Source organism: Paramisgurnus dabryanus, chromosome 11 (assembly GCF_030506205.2).
Source record: "Paramisgurnus dabryanus chromosome 11, PD_genome_1.1, whole genome shotgun sequence".
Taxonomy (NCBI): domain Eukaryota; kingdom Metazoa; phylum Chordata; class Actinopteri; order Cypriniformes; family Cobitidae; genus Paramisgurnus; species Paramisgurnus dabryanus.
This window is the reverse complement of record NC_133347.1, coordinates 30,609,731-30,623,885: the sequence shown is the minus strand read 5'-3', so window position 1 is coordinate 30,623,885 and position 14,155 is coordinate 30,609,731. Positions and strand designations below refer to the sequence as shown.

The window sequence follows — 14,155 nt, the reverse complement described above, 5'->3', positions numbered from 1 at the left end:
AGACTTCGCAATGAGTTCAAGTTCAAGTGAGGTATATAAGCAGTTCATGATTGGATGCAGGTGGTAACGTAATCAGGCCCTGTATGTGGAATCATGGGAAATGCAGTCCGAAATGAGAATTAAAACTCAGGGGATGGCTCCCTCTGGTGGTGATCGGAGGACGAGGCAGGCACCTCGTTCATCACACCTAAAGATGAGGGAAGACAGCGATAATGGATTACCACTATTTGATGGGAAGTTTGGCAGCCAATCTGTAGTTAAGATTGTATACATTATATAGTACACATTTTACACAGTAACGTTAGCTAAGTGTAGTTTTTTATATGTTTTAGCTATAATTAGAACTAAGCTAATCTATGTGTTGTTTATTTAGCTTGTTATCAGAAATAAACTACTCTAAAATGACTCTGTTGTTGATTCTTTGTGGAGTTTACCGGAAGATAGGTTTGTTCCACGAAAGCCATTTGTTTATGTTGTTACTGCTGAAACCGTCTAAAGACCTGAAGCTGGCAGTGATTCTGTTACTGTTGTTATGCTGTAGCTTTCTTGTGTTCAGCAAATGCTGTCTGTGTGTAATCGCCATCTTTACAGAAGAAATTAACACACCAGTTTGCTGTCAAATTTATTATAGTTCTTAGTCCAATTCTTTAATATAAGTATTTAATATATATCAATGTAATATAATTAAGTAACATTGAAAAAATCATTAAACAATCCACACAGTAGTTTGTAAGCTTTCCTTTCCCATTGTTATTTAAGGTTTATAACAGGTATAACTATCAGACTCTCAAGACTTTCTCTCTGTCTCTCTTGTTCCACTAGGTACCACCTGGGTTTCTTATATATTAGACCTTCTGTATTTTGGTAATGATGATCCAGATCGCCAGACTTCACAGCCAATCTACACGAGGGTGCCATTCCTGGAGTCATGCTTTCAATTTATTCCAACAGGTCAGAGATCACAGTATAATTCACTTTACAGGTTAAAGGAAAAAAACTGTCATAATTTTCTCATCCTCATGATGTTCTAAACCTGTATGAGTTTCTTTATTCTGTTGAAGACGAAAGAAGATATTTTGATAAATGATGGTAACCACAAAACCACTACGGAAGTCAACGGGTGCAGTCAACTGTCCATCATCATTCAGCTCTTTAGTTTTATCCCTTTTTGGTAGCATGTGGTTTTCCTAAAACATATGTACTAGTCCACGTGAAGTTACAAGACAAATTTGCCTTTTAATTTTATGTTTCCAAGGTCCCCTTAAAATATTTCTTTAACTAATTTAGCTAAACTTATGAACCTTAACCCAATATAATTGTAGTTGAGCTTATACAGAATGAGAAAGCTCATGAGAAAAAGCCATATTCATAGGATAAAAATTAAAGCTTAAGTTACTGAGTAAAAATTTTTAAATGTAAAATAAAATAGGTAGTAAAAAATAAAGGTAGTGTCTGACTGTAAATTTGGCTAAGTTGACCTTTGTAGAGTATTTTTATGGGACTAAAAATGGGACCTCAGTTCTGTTAGGTTATATGTCTTCTTTGTGTGTGTTTGGGGTCATAAAACATAAAGGGGCAGTTTCCCGGACAGGGTTTAGATTAATCCAGGACTAGCCCTTAAGTTTTTTTAGGGCATTTAAGACATTTTTACAAACAAACCTTACAAAACAACTATACTGGTGTGCATCTTGAGACAAAACAATGGCACTGATATATGTTAAAATATGTCAGTACAATGGCCCTTATTTATCATTCTTGCGTAGAAATGGGCGTATATGTTGGCGTAAGATTATGCTTACACTCCTCTCACCGCCTGATTTATGAAACTGTGCGTACCTCTGAAATTCAGGTGTAAGCAATATCTGCCCTTCATAAATGCGGCGGCTGAAAACTGTCACGTATTATTCACACACAACGATGAGGAGACACTGGATAAACAATAAACTAGAACTTTAATGATACAACGATGAGGAGCATAGCAAATCCACAACATACATTGACGATCACCGACAAAGAACACACACACAGGGGCAAACTATATACAGGCAAGTGATAAGCAAACACAGATGTAAGACCTTAACTATAATTAAGCACAGGTGAAACTAATAATGAGGTAACAAGTTAACTAAACAAGATGATCAACAATGAACAGAAATTAATGAAACACAAAAACCCTTACAGTACGCCCCCCCTCGCAAGGCGCGTCCCGCGCCGTAACTAAAACAACACCGAAGTGGAGGGAGGGAGGGACTAAAAAACAATAAGTCCAAAGGAGGGATCAGGCAGGGGTCTGGAGCAGGCCCCAGAGACCGAACGGGATGAAGCCCCAGGGTGGAGTCGCTGGTGGGAGGAGCCAGGGTGGAGTATTGTTCTTACTACGCACCCTGGGGACGGACAACGGCACTTGGAGGATCCAGGGTGGAGCCGTGTGAGCAGAGAACCCGGGGGGAGGCAAGGAACCGGAGGGGCGGGGCAGAGCTGGTGGGTCTCCCGACCGAGATGAAGGAGGTGGACCGGAGCTACGAGGCGGAGCCAGAGCAAACAACGCTCGTTGTTTCATATCAATCACCTCGTACTGTACATGCAGTCCATTTAATGAGGTATTTTAGCAATGCAGCATTCTCGACCGTGTTATCCGTGTTAATGCGATTGGACAAAACTATGATGGTTTCATTTGTAATCAACAAGACAGGCTGATATCCCGCCGCCTGTATAAGCTGATGAGTCATCTCCTTTTAAGAGCTCATTGCATCGCCTTAAGGCTATGTTCAATCAGAGTGATACGCATCTCGTGCTTAAACCACCACGGTACAGACATAATAATACCTATGTGGCGGCGATCACAGCGACCCACGCTTTTATGGCCGCCATTTTATTTAAATCACAAACTTGTCATTTCTCAGATGCGGACGGTGCCTGAGGCGCACCGCTTGGGACCTGCCCAAGCTCCTGAAGGCAAAGTGCAGCAAGCACCGCTTAAAAGACACATGGTTTTTCTCTCGCCCTCCCTTTGGTCGTCGGCGGACAACCATAAAAAAAAAACACTCTGCCCGTCAATGCATTAAAAGGTGTGCCCGAGAGCTCACCTGTATGCACGCTATGTGGTTTAATTATATGCGTCCACTATGCGCTTGGAGAAGCTCACCTATGCACGCTATAAGATTTCGGTATACACTAAAGGTGCGCTTGGAGAGGCTCACCTGTATGCATGGCTGTGTTATCTATTTGTAATACATGCACACTATTGTTGTTCATCTGTGTATGTTCACGGTGCGTTTGGGTACCCACCGTTACGTTCACCAATTATATCTGTACACATTCACGGCGCGTTCTGTGCACTGATTTATCTATATGCATTCATGTGCACTCAAGGGTTCACCTGTGTCCGCGCAATTTATAATCAGTAAACATTTATGGCGCGCTCGAGAAGCTCACCGGCCTGTGCACTATAATATTGCCTATATGCATCCCCGGTGTGCTCGAGGGCTCACCTGGGTTCACACTATTGTGGTGTCTGTATAATCCAACGTTACACAAACCATTCTGGAGATCACTCACTAAGTATGCCGGTTACTAACAGCAGCTATCTAGATGGATTGTCGAGGTATTCTCTCTGGCGTGCGCCCCCTCATTGAACAACGCCTGCATGGTGTCAGTGCCCCCTCTATGCGGAGTATGGCCTCATGTTGGGCTTGGTCTATAGGGATTTCCATCTTGACATTTGCGACGCGGATGGATGCTCAAAGAACTCAAAGAAAGGATGCTCTGGGAACTCGCCGGCTTGTATACTACGAATTTAGGATCTGTCCCACATTGTCCCACTTTACCATGCTACTTGTCCCACATTTTGTCTGACTGGAGGTGGTCCACCTTATAGTACGTAGGTTATCTGTAGCCTTATAAGCAGAGAACAAATATATTTAGGAAGAAACATTCTTTATTACGTCCTTTTTATAGATAGTATGAATGCTCTGTTCTTTCTTTTGATACATTTATATGTTTATATATTTTTTTGAAGAAATTTTTCCTGGAAGGCATTTTGTGTAACTTTTGTAAAAGTCACAAAAAATGTTGGCGGCAACTTTTCAAAAAAGGCTGGCGGGCAACTTTCAAAAGAGGCTGGTGGGGAATAAGTTAAAAATATCTGGTTCACCAAATAAGTTCTGCGAATGTATACATGGAATTTTATATTAATCGATAAATGAGCTACATTCATGTGGGCAGGGATTTGACTGTATCAGATTATACTTAAAACTGTGCAATAATAAATTCATCATCAATAACTGACAGAATCAAATCTCATTCACAAAGCTACAACATGTGAAGGACATTGTCTGTTTCAGGTTTTTATCTCGTTGAAAAACATTTACAAACAGTGCACAAAGCAAGGTTCTTATGTGTTTTTATCTTATGTGTATATAAATTATGGAAAAATCACTTCACGGTGTCGTGCTAAAAATATTTCTGTCAAATTATGACATTGGTAAATGTCCACACATCACTATACAGTTGCAGGGGTGTGGTACTTAAAAGTGAAACTAAAGTGAAACTGATTAAAGGAATAGTCTACCCTTTTGCCATATTAAACTATGTTATTACCTCAACTTAGACGAATTAATGCATACCTAAGGCAAATTAATCGCCAGGCTGCTGGGAATTGTTCTGGCTCGTGATTCCTGGACATACTTAATTTTTTCTCTTACTTGCGAGATCCACAGGGGAGTCTAGATAGATGTGTGGGCGACCAATGGTCTAGTGTGTGCCAGTTACTTTGGACAAAAGAGCCTGTAACACCATTAAATGTTTATTTCTTAATTTCAGGGACAGAGCTGGCAGATAATCTGAAAACTTCTCCTCGCCTCATCAAAACTCATCTACCTGTTCAGCTGGTGCCTAAATCATTCTGGGAACAGAACTCGAAGGTATATTAAATATATTTAAATATATTTAACTACATATATTAATTGTGTACTATCACTGTACTAATTTGAAGTTGTAGTAGTATGCTAAAGATTAACTAGCTGTAGGGGTTTTGAATTACATTAAGAGTGAGTAAGTTGGGACAATCCCTTCAATACAACTTTAAATACATATTTAATAATATTGCAGAAACAGTACATCATATGCTGTTTTTTATCATAACTATATAGTTTATTGGGACGTGTCTTGTCTCTAGAAAGTTACTCTAGAAATCAGTGGTTCTCGATCTTTTTTAGGCCAGCACCCATCCATTTTCCAGGCCTCTTTTTGCCCACCAACAAAAATGAGCTAAACATCTTTCCTGAACATATGATAATTAATTTAAAAATGTCATGGATAATATTATTATTTTCCGTCTTCTTTTATTATTACAAGGCTTGCAAAATTTAAAAATCCCTGGTAGCTCTTTGGACAATCACTCTTAAATTTTGGGTAGCTTGAAATGATGCAAGTAGCTCTACTAATAATTTAAAATTCAATAAAAACAATATTTTTAATGTAAAATATACAGTATGTAATAATGTAGTTCCCTCACAGTGAGCTCATACTATGGTCACTATGTGAGGTCATGGTTCACTCACAGTGAGCTCATACTATGGTCACTATGTGAGGTCATGGCACACTCATTGAACACTCATACCATGAACTCAAACATTCTGAATTCACAATGATCTTGCATATTACTCACAATGTGAGAATCTCACAGTATGAGAATTGTGTGATGTCACTGTGATCCTCCACTATCCATCTTTTCCTAGTGAGATATAGGAAGTAGGATGCTCTCCTTGTGTTGTATTGCCTCCCCTAACCTCCTCAACATTTTGAAATCACACACAACTGTGATTATCATGGTATGAGAATGGTGTGACATCACTGTGATCATTGTGTTGTGATTTTGACACAGCACCAATTAATTTAGTGATTTTCAACAATTGGGTAGTATACCATACATAGGACACTGGAGGTTTCACCCCAAGTGTGTGTGCGTGTGTGTGTCAAATGACCCCTCCTTCCTCTACTTCGGGGCACCAGCTTAAGAATTTCACTTTAACAATAATATATACTATTATTATACTATTTTTGGGCTTTACATAGCTTCCTCTTCTATACGTTGCTTTAGTAATACGTGCAATTATAATATTGAGTCATAGCCGCAGCAAATTTAACTGCTCATGCTATCATGTATTTTGTTGTGCTATCTGTCGTTTTCTGTGCTTTTCACTGCTTCTATTTATGTAAAGCTGCTTTGAAACAATTGACTTTTGTGAAAAGCGCTATATAAATAAAATTGAATTGAATTGAATTGAATAAGAATCATCTAAATAGATCATTCAATAAATAAGAGAATATGTAAATTGGAGAGAGTTTGTCATCTAATTTATCTGAAGGATTTTGTGAGATTCTGGCCAGCTTGTAGAACCTTTAAATGTATTATCAGCACAAAGAAGACACAGTGATAATAAAATGGAATTTATTAACAAATGATAAACAAGAATAACTAAAAACACTACTAAATGATACTAAAATACTAAAGAATAGACAAATATGGAAACTAAAATTCAAGGAATAGAAAATAGGAGTGACTGAGTTGAATTTATGGCAGAATGTTTTCTATTTCTGATAAGATGAAAACCTTATTTCTCAAAACCCTAATAATCTAGGTATTATCTGATAAACGTAAAAGAAATCAGTTATGCAATATTGAGAAGTATCCATAGTAAATAGTTACGGACAGAATATGCCAATGCCAAGATTTAAGCAAAGAGGTTTGGTTATGTGATTTTAAAGTTTGGTCCAGTTGAAAGAGCAACAGCCACAGGTCAGGCTTTTCCATCCTGCAAATGGAAAAGAGTCAGGTTCAGTTCAACGGCCTTGAACACAAAGTGCTGTGAAAATGCTGATCTCCGGGAAGCACTGAGAGGATTCTAGTGATCTGGAACACGCAGATGTGGTCCTGTAGTCCGTGCAGAAGGTCCTTAAAAAATCTGGAACACGCAGATGAAGGTCCCTTGAAGTGAAGGTTTGCTCTCCTGAGCTTCACCTTGTCGCAGACGTGGGTAATTGCCTTTGTGGACGTGATGCTCGGAACGTGGTGTGATCCGCTTAGTCTCTAGGCGCACAGGCCAGAAACTCAAAACTTGTGGTCGATCTGGTTCAGTCTTTGTTGTTAAACTCAGAATGAGGAGCTATAAGTAAAGATTCAGAAACTTGGTTGGTTTTCTGATGATCTGTTATTGTCTCTCTCAGTGGGAGAAGTTGGGTGCTCTGTCTCTTGGCACATGGCCAAAAACTCAGATTGATGGGGTCTTTTGGTTTGTCCTGTTACAATCTCTGGGGAGATTCAGAACCTGGGTGCTCTGTTTAATGTCTCTCTTTTCAGGAGGACTCAGAGCTTTGGGGTACTCTGCTAATGTCTCTCTTTTCAGGGTAAGACTCAGAGCAAGGAATGTCTGGTACCTTTGTCTGGTACCTTTATAACTTTTAGACCAAGTTTGTTTGGTGCAGTTTAAACTAAGGACCAGTAAGGTGCAGCCCGCACCGGGAGTCAGGGAGGTGCAGGCAGTTCAGGTGGCCAAGGTGTTGCATTCCGCACCGGGCACAAGGAAGGTGCTGCCGGCACCGGGAGTCAGTGAGTAGCAAGTATAGTAGAAAGCCCTGGGGGTTCCGGCAGAGAAGGAAACTACAGAGAAGCCGACAGATGGTATAGCTCCCCCCAAAATTCCTTGGAGAAAATCAGGGGAGTGTGTTCAGGGAAGTGTAGAAGCTTGGGGCAAAGTTCAGTGTAGACAGTGGGTGCTGGGGAGAGTTCAGGGTAGACAGCGACCCAGGCTGAGATCTGTAGTACTGTTCCTGTAACCTAAATACAACTGAGGAGAGCAATACTTGAATAATGAAGTAACTGAATTCACATAATACAGACCATTTAGTGAGGCACCCAATGTCTGTTTTTAAATGCCATTTCATGTATTGATTTGATGCAGGAAGCAGCATTTGTACTTATTACAAATACAACCCTACCGCTTCCGTATCTCACCATAATAAGAAATCAAATCTTATGGATCATAAAAATGGCAATAAGTAAGCAAATAGATAAACACTGACAAGACAGATTATTGCCCAGCAGACGCATCAGGCTACTTCGAGAAATAATACGCTCACTTGTTGTGATTTGCTGAATGCTAGTTCACTCAAATGTAAGTAACAAATCAGAGAATATAGACGAGAATAGTGGATGTGGTTGTAAAAAGTTGTCTGGTACGTGTTCTCTGGTCAACATGATCTCACAAAGTTCCGTGGGATAGTCACAGAATTTTTTGCTCATTTTTCCATGGCATTCTCACGGATCTCCGCATATTTCCGTGGCCCTGCCACGGACTTTCTTTTCCGTGGCATTCTCACGGATTGGTTATTCAACTGCTTTTTCCTATTTTCAAACCATTGTCGCTTCGGTTTAGGGTTAGATTTGGTGTTTGCATTAGTTTGTCACTTTAAGTATTGGTTTATACTATTTTTTCTGATGTATTCTTTTATATTTTCTAAACTTTAATCAATTGTTGCCTGGCGTTGGGGTTAGAGTTGGGTTTGGGTAGGGATGTCATTTTATGTAAATCTAACCCTAAACCGAAGCGACAATGGTAAGAAAATAGGACAAAACAGTTGAGTTACCAATCCGTGAGAATGCCACGGAAAAGAAAGTCCGTGGCAGGGCCACGGAAATATGCGGAGATCCGTGAGAATGCCACGGAAAAATGAGCAAAAAATTCCGTGACTATGCAACGGAAATTCGTGAGATCAGGTTATCTCTGGTCCACTGCAGTTGCGCACATGGTTGCAGTATTTAAAGTTTAATTAAGTTTAATATAATCTTGCCTTGATTTTTGTTGTAAACTCACAAACACCCCCAAAGAACACCTCAATGCCCCTTCCAAAAATTTTGCTTTCAGCGAACACCCCATCCCCCGTTGCCTTCTGAACGCCCCATTGAGAAAGACTAATCCGGATAATTTTATGTTTTTACATAAAAAATAAATTTACTGATCTTTGCTCTGTACTTAATCAATATTTGACCTTTAAAACTCTTTCTACGTTTGCTTTGTTGCACAATTTTTAGCATTATTAAACTTTACACTACAATTTTATCAAAATATAAAGGCTTTCATAAACAACATTGCTGTTTTGTCTGTTCAGTTATGCTGTATTGACATTTCAATGCTACTGAAAGAAAACCTACCAGAGAGGTATTTTGACAATTCCAGTGTTTCATTTTAGTTTGTTAAAAAAAAGTACTTTTAGGAACTGGTAAAGTTGGGTAGGCCTAATCCATTTTTTTTTTTTTTGTGGTAAAATGTTAAATATGTTTGTTGTTATGTTTTTAAAATGTTGCTTGAACCTAAATGCAACTAAAATGTAACATTGAGTAAATGTGTAAAACATTGAATTGTTGTAAAGACTGTTAACTGGCATTAATTTGATGTTTAGTGACACATAAACATACTATACATTATTTTATTCTGTTTATTACACTGCATGCAACCTTATATTTATATGAAGATAATACTCACTCCAAGAAGTGTTTAATATAAATTGTGTGTTAACTGTTATTATTGTGTAAATGTACTGTGTATATCATCCATTATAAATTGTCCTGTATCATCATATCTATATGTCAATATTTTTTGTCATTTATTCCAGGTTGTGTATGTGGCTCGTAATGCGAAGGACAATGCAGTTTCCTATTTTCATTTTGATCGCATGGTCAAGTTACAGCCTGAACCGGGAGACTGGAACAACCATTTACAGAAATTTATGGAAGGAAAAAGTAAGTAAAACAATTGTTAAAGTTAAACTACAACTGAATAAAATTGGTCAGACCCTTTTTAATAAGTAAACATTGGGCTGTTTTTTGTGGGTGGAGTTTAGTTTTAGGCAGAAAGACCGCTGAGTTTCACTATGCTAGCTAGCTATGTTTTGTTAGTTTGTTTGGTAATACCTTACAATAAGGTTGTATTTGTTAACATTAGAAAATACAGTAGCTAACATGAGCTAACAATTATAAGAATACTTTTCCATAATTTATTAATCTTTGTTAATGTTTGTTAATGCCAAGAGTTATTCATGTTAGTTCATGTTGCATTAACTAATGTTAAGAAATACAACTTTTCATTCTATAAATGCATGAGTAAATGCTAAAATGAACATTAATACATGCTGCAGAAGTATTGTTCATTGTTAGTTAATGTCAGCTTAGCTAATGCATTCACCTTATTGTAAAGTGTTACTTGTCATGATTCTCCCGCTTTTCCTTGTTCCACTCTAGTTTTGAGGCAGGATCTTGACAGACCCATGTTTTGTGTGCTAGCACATGGCCTTTTCTTTGGGCTGTTTGCTTGCGTGTTTTGTCTCCTGACCCCACCCCCTCGTCTCCTCGTTAATCATCCTGTCATTGTTTGTACATTGTCACATGTTCCCCTCTCAAGTCAAGTCAAGTTTATTGTCATGTTTATTGTCTAGTTTATATTCAAGTTTAGGGTTTGATCTGTCTAGTGGTAAGTATCTTGTTTATGTTGTTTGCACGCTCGTGGTTTCTTTGTTTTCCTGTTTTGTTTGTTAATAAGTGTCTTTTGTGAAACTGCTGTCTGTGCTTAGGTTCTGTCTTCCTGACAGTTACTATTTGTGTGAAAATAATTTTAAGTCATTGTCTTTTTTTATTGTGTATATGTTCATTATGTTTGAGAGCAAAACCAACTAACACTGTCTTCTAAATGATAATGTAAGTGGGTTCCAGCAAGTTCCTGTCTCATCTTAATATAAAAGAAATTGGCAGGTAACTGTGGCCCTGGTGCCTTTTGTTCTATTGGAACAAGGAAATCCAATTCTCCTGGTCTTCGTTTAAAAGTGTCCAACACAGTGTTTGTGTGATTGAAAATGACCCTTTGGATTCCTGAGCCCGCAGGGATGCTGTTAGTGATCATGTAGGGTTTGGTTACATGATCAAGGAAGAGATAAAAGACAATGTTTGGAAATGCCCTGGCTTTTTTTTCTTTTCCCTTATCCTCATTTGGGCGGGTCTCAATAAGCTCTGTTCATTCTCTTTGCTCTTCATCTTTATCTGAGCTCTGGGGTTCAGGCCATCAGGCCGAGCTTCCAGTCCTCAATGGTGCCTCTATCCTTCTAAAGTTTCCCAAGCAGCTTTACATTAATAGATGTAGGAAAAGCATAGAAAAGCGAGCGTAGTAATAATGTAACGTATACAGTAAAGTAGTAAGTTAGGCCAAAGGTGGCGGACTCTCCAGGTGTTAAAAAAACCCCTAGGAGAAAAACCCTCCTGGCTAGTCCAGGGGGAAAACTCCTAGGAGGGAAAAACCCTTGAGAGAGATACATAGTATATATTCGTTCACATACCCTGAGTTCACATAAACTCAGGGTATGTGAACGAGTAAGCGGATTAAACTGGTTCCGCCAGTGGTCACTGCTCAGGCATCGGCTGGGCATTTTCTTGAAGGACGATCAGTAGATCAGTGGTGTGATGACCTTCACAGCTGCAGGAACTAGGTCTGTTGTCTCATTGTCCTCAGGGTCGAGGACAGGGAGACAAAAACTGAGTCCTATTAGCGTAGGGGCCGTTCACATGCAATGCAAGTGTCATACATTATAGTGGTTTAAGTCAGCTTGGTTCCAGACAGGCTAACTATTAGGGCATAAGTACAGTATATTACCCATATGAGGTATGTGCGTGCTTTGTTCTAGACAAAATAACTATTGCGAGATAAGTACATTTACTGGACATGTGAATGCTTTGTTAAAGAAGAATGTCTTAAGTTTAGCTTTAAATTGATCGACTGTGTCTGATACTCAAACATTATTTGGTAAATCATTCCAGAGCTTAGGGGCTAAGTAGGGGAAGGATCTACCACCTTAAGACACTTTTGATATTCTAGGGATAATTAAGTGGCCAAAATTTTGTGTTCGCAGTGTACGTGGTGGATTGTATTCTGATAGTAATTCTTTAATATACTGCAACTCTTTTATATCCTATTAGGTAATATCTCTTACAGATTGGAGACAGTTAATTGTACAGGTTTTTTTTACTATTTCATGCATTTATAGTGTAATCATTTGAATTGTAACCTTAAGTCAGTGCTGTTATTAAACCTTTTTACCTATAAATCTCTTGTTTAGTTTTGATTTAATCTTGATACTTAAACAATACATATTGCAATACAATATATTCATATTCTAGCAATACTCTCCTACATATTTTGCTATAATAAATGCCCTTATTTCTGTCATTTTTATAATTTTAGCCTGGCCTTGCTCACTCAAGATGTGACAGGATTATCTCTAGTTAAGTGCCATGACATCTGCACCTATCTCATAAAGAAACCTAGTATGTATAATGAAGAGAAACTGAGGGATTATGAATCAGTTGATGTCTATGTGTTGAATGGACACATACATTATATTAAGTGTGTGTTGCAAACATGGGTACTTATGATGATCATTTATGTCTAGTCTGCTTGTTTTATTGCATTAAACCACAGCTTTCATCAGGTTTTTTTTGCCTGGCAGTGGCAGCAGAAATGCAAAAAAAAAAAAATACAAATTGAGGCCTGTACTAACATAAGAGGAAATTTGTGTTCCTCATGTGACGTAGTTGGCACTAAAATGGTCTATTAAATCAAATCAATTAAAATGTCTGGTTAGTAATTAAAGACATTCTAAAATTGCAATAATAAATATAATTCATTTCTCAAGAGAAGTGTGCAAGAGAAGTAAAATGTCACAGAGAAATTGTTTAAACATCTGCATTTCACCCCACAGAGGTGTGTGGTTCGTGGTATGACCATGTCAGTGGATGGTGGGAGAAGAAACAGACATATTCTAACTTACTGTATCTGTTCTATGAGGATTTGGTAGAAGTATGTTTCTTACATATACGGTAGTAATATATTTTACTTTTCCAGACTCTGGGTCTAAAGTGTAATTTGTTGAATTATTTCCTAAGGACACAGGACGTGAGGTGGAACGTTTGTGCTCTTTCCTGGGATTATCAACTCCGGCTGAGGAGAGAAAGAAAATAACAAAAGGAGTTCATTTTGATGCCATGAAAAACAACAAGATGACCAATTATTCTACAATCCCAGTCATGGACTTCAAGATCTCACCCTTCATGAGGAAAGGTTAGAAAACATCATCTACATTTGTCCGACTGTAACAGAGGGTTCTGCCTTTCAGCTGATTTGCTTCTCTTTGTTTGTTTTCAAAGGTAAAGTTGGAGACTGGAAAACTCACTTTACTGTGGCACAAAATGAAGAGTTTGATGAGGTCTACAAACAAAAGATGAAGAACACCACTGTCAAGTTTAGGACCGAACTTTAATGCTTGGTGAATATAGCCAATGCCAGGGTCATTCACTAATGCAGTGTCCTACAGATTAATATTCTTTAAATTTACATATATTATGATCTTTTTTTGTTTAGTTAAAACACCCAGTTTTATTAGCAAAAATAACAAGTATCGTAGGCATGGTTTTAAAACATCAAGTGTTACATAGCATTAGGTAACGCTGTTGTCACATGCATCAACATGTTTATTAATCTGTTTTTGTTTACAGGACCATTGTGGGATAAATCTAAGGTCTTATCGTTTTGCTTTGTTTTATTATTCAAATAAAGTAATTCTGTGTTTTAACTCTCTGGGGTCGAACGCAAACTCAAACTGTGCAAAGTGAATTGGATTAATCTGGTGATTTTGGACATTAAAATGATTTATACATTTAAATGTTAAAGTGTCTATTTTTTGTGTCCACTCCCAATTAAAACAGAATGTTGTGCTTTTTGGCAAAATTAAGAAAATAAACATGATGTGCGTTGTTGGACTTTAAGGCGTCCATTTGCATGTTCATAATTTAGAGGAAAGGCACAAGATACGAATATCTAAGTTCAAATATTTATTGATCAGATATGAAAAAGTTTAACAGCGCGCTGGGTCCTCTCAAGTAGCGAACAACCAGCTCAGGAAGTAACATGCTTATTTATAAAATATGTGACGTCGATCTTTCTTCAGAAAATCTCCACCCACAAAGGCTGTTCTTCCTCGTGAATTTGACTCCCTTACCACACCCAATTTCAGCCTGTAGGCAAAGATGGACACACATAGACAAAGAAAAAACAAT

At 38.1% G+C, this 14,155-nt stretch overlaps 1 protein-coding gene across 1 annotated transcript in view; it reads left to right on the top strand.

Moving 5' to 3' along the window:
• The window catches only part of LOC135729884 (cytosolic sulfotransferase 3-like), a 32,730-nt gene extending 18,969 nt beyond the window's left edge, over positions 1-13,761 (top strand). Inside the window, exons 3-8 of the mRNA XM_065247775.2 lie at positions 823-951; positions 4,822-4,922; positions 9,673-9,799; positions 12,802-12,899; positions 12,986-13,160; positions 13,247-13,761. Of these exons, the coding sequence (XP_065103847.1) occupies positions 823-951; positions 4,822-4,922; positions 9,673-9,799; positions 12,802-12,899; positions 12,986-13,160; positions 13,247-13,359 (743 nt within the window). The 3' untranslated portion in view covers positions 13,360-13,761. The remainder of the gene's footprint in view (positions 1-822; positions 952-4,821; positions 4,923-9,672; positions 9,800-12,801; positions 12,900-12,985; positions 13,161-13,246) is intronic.
• The last annotated feature ends 394 nt before the right edge of the window (positions 13,762-14,155 follow it).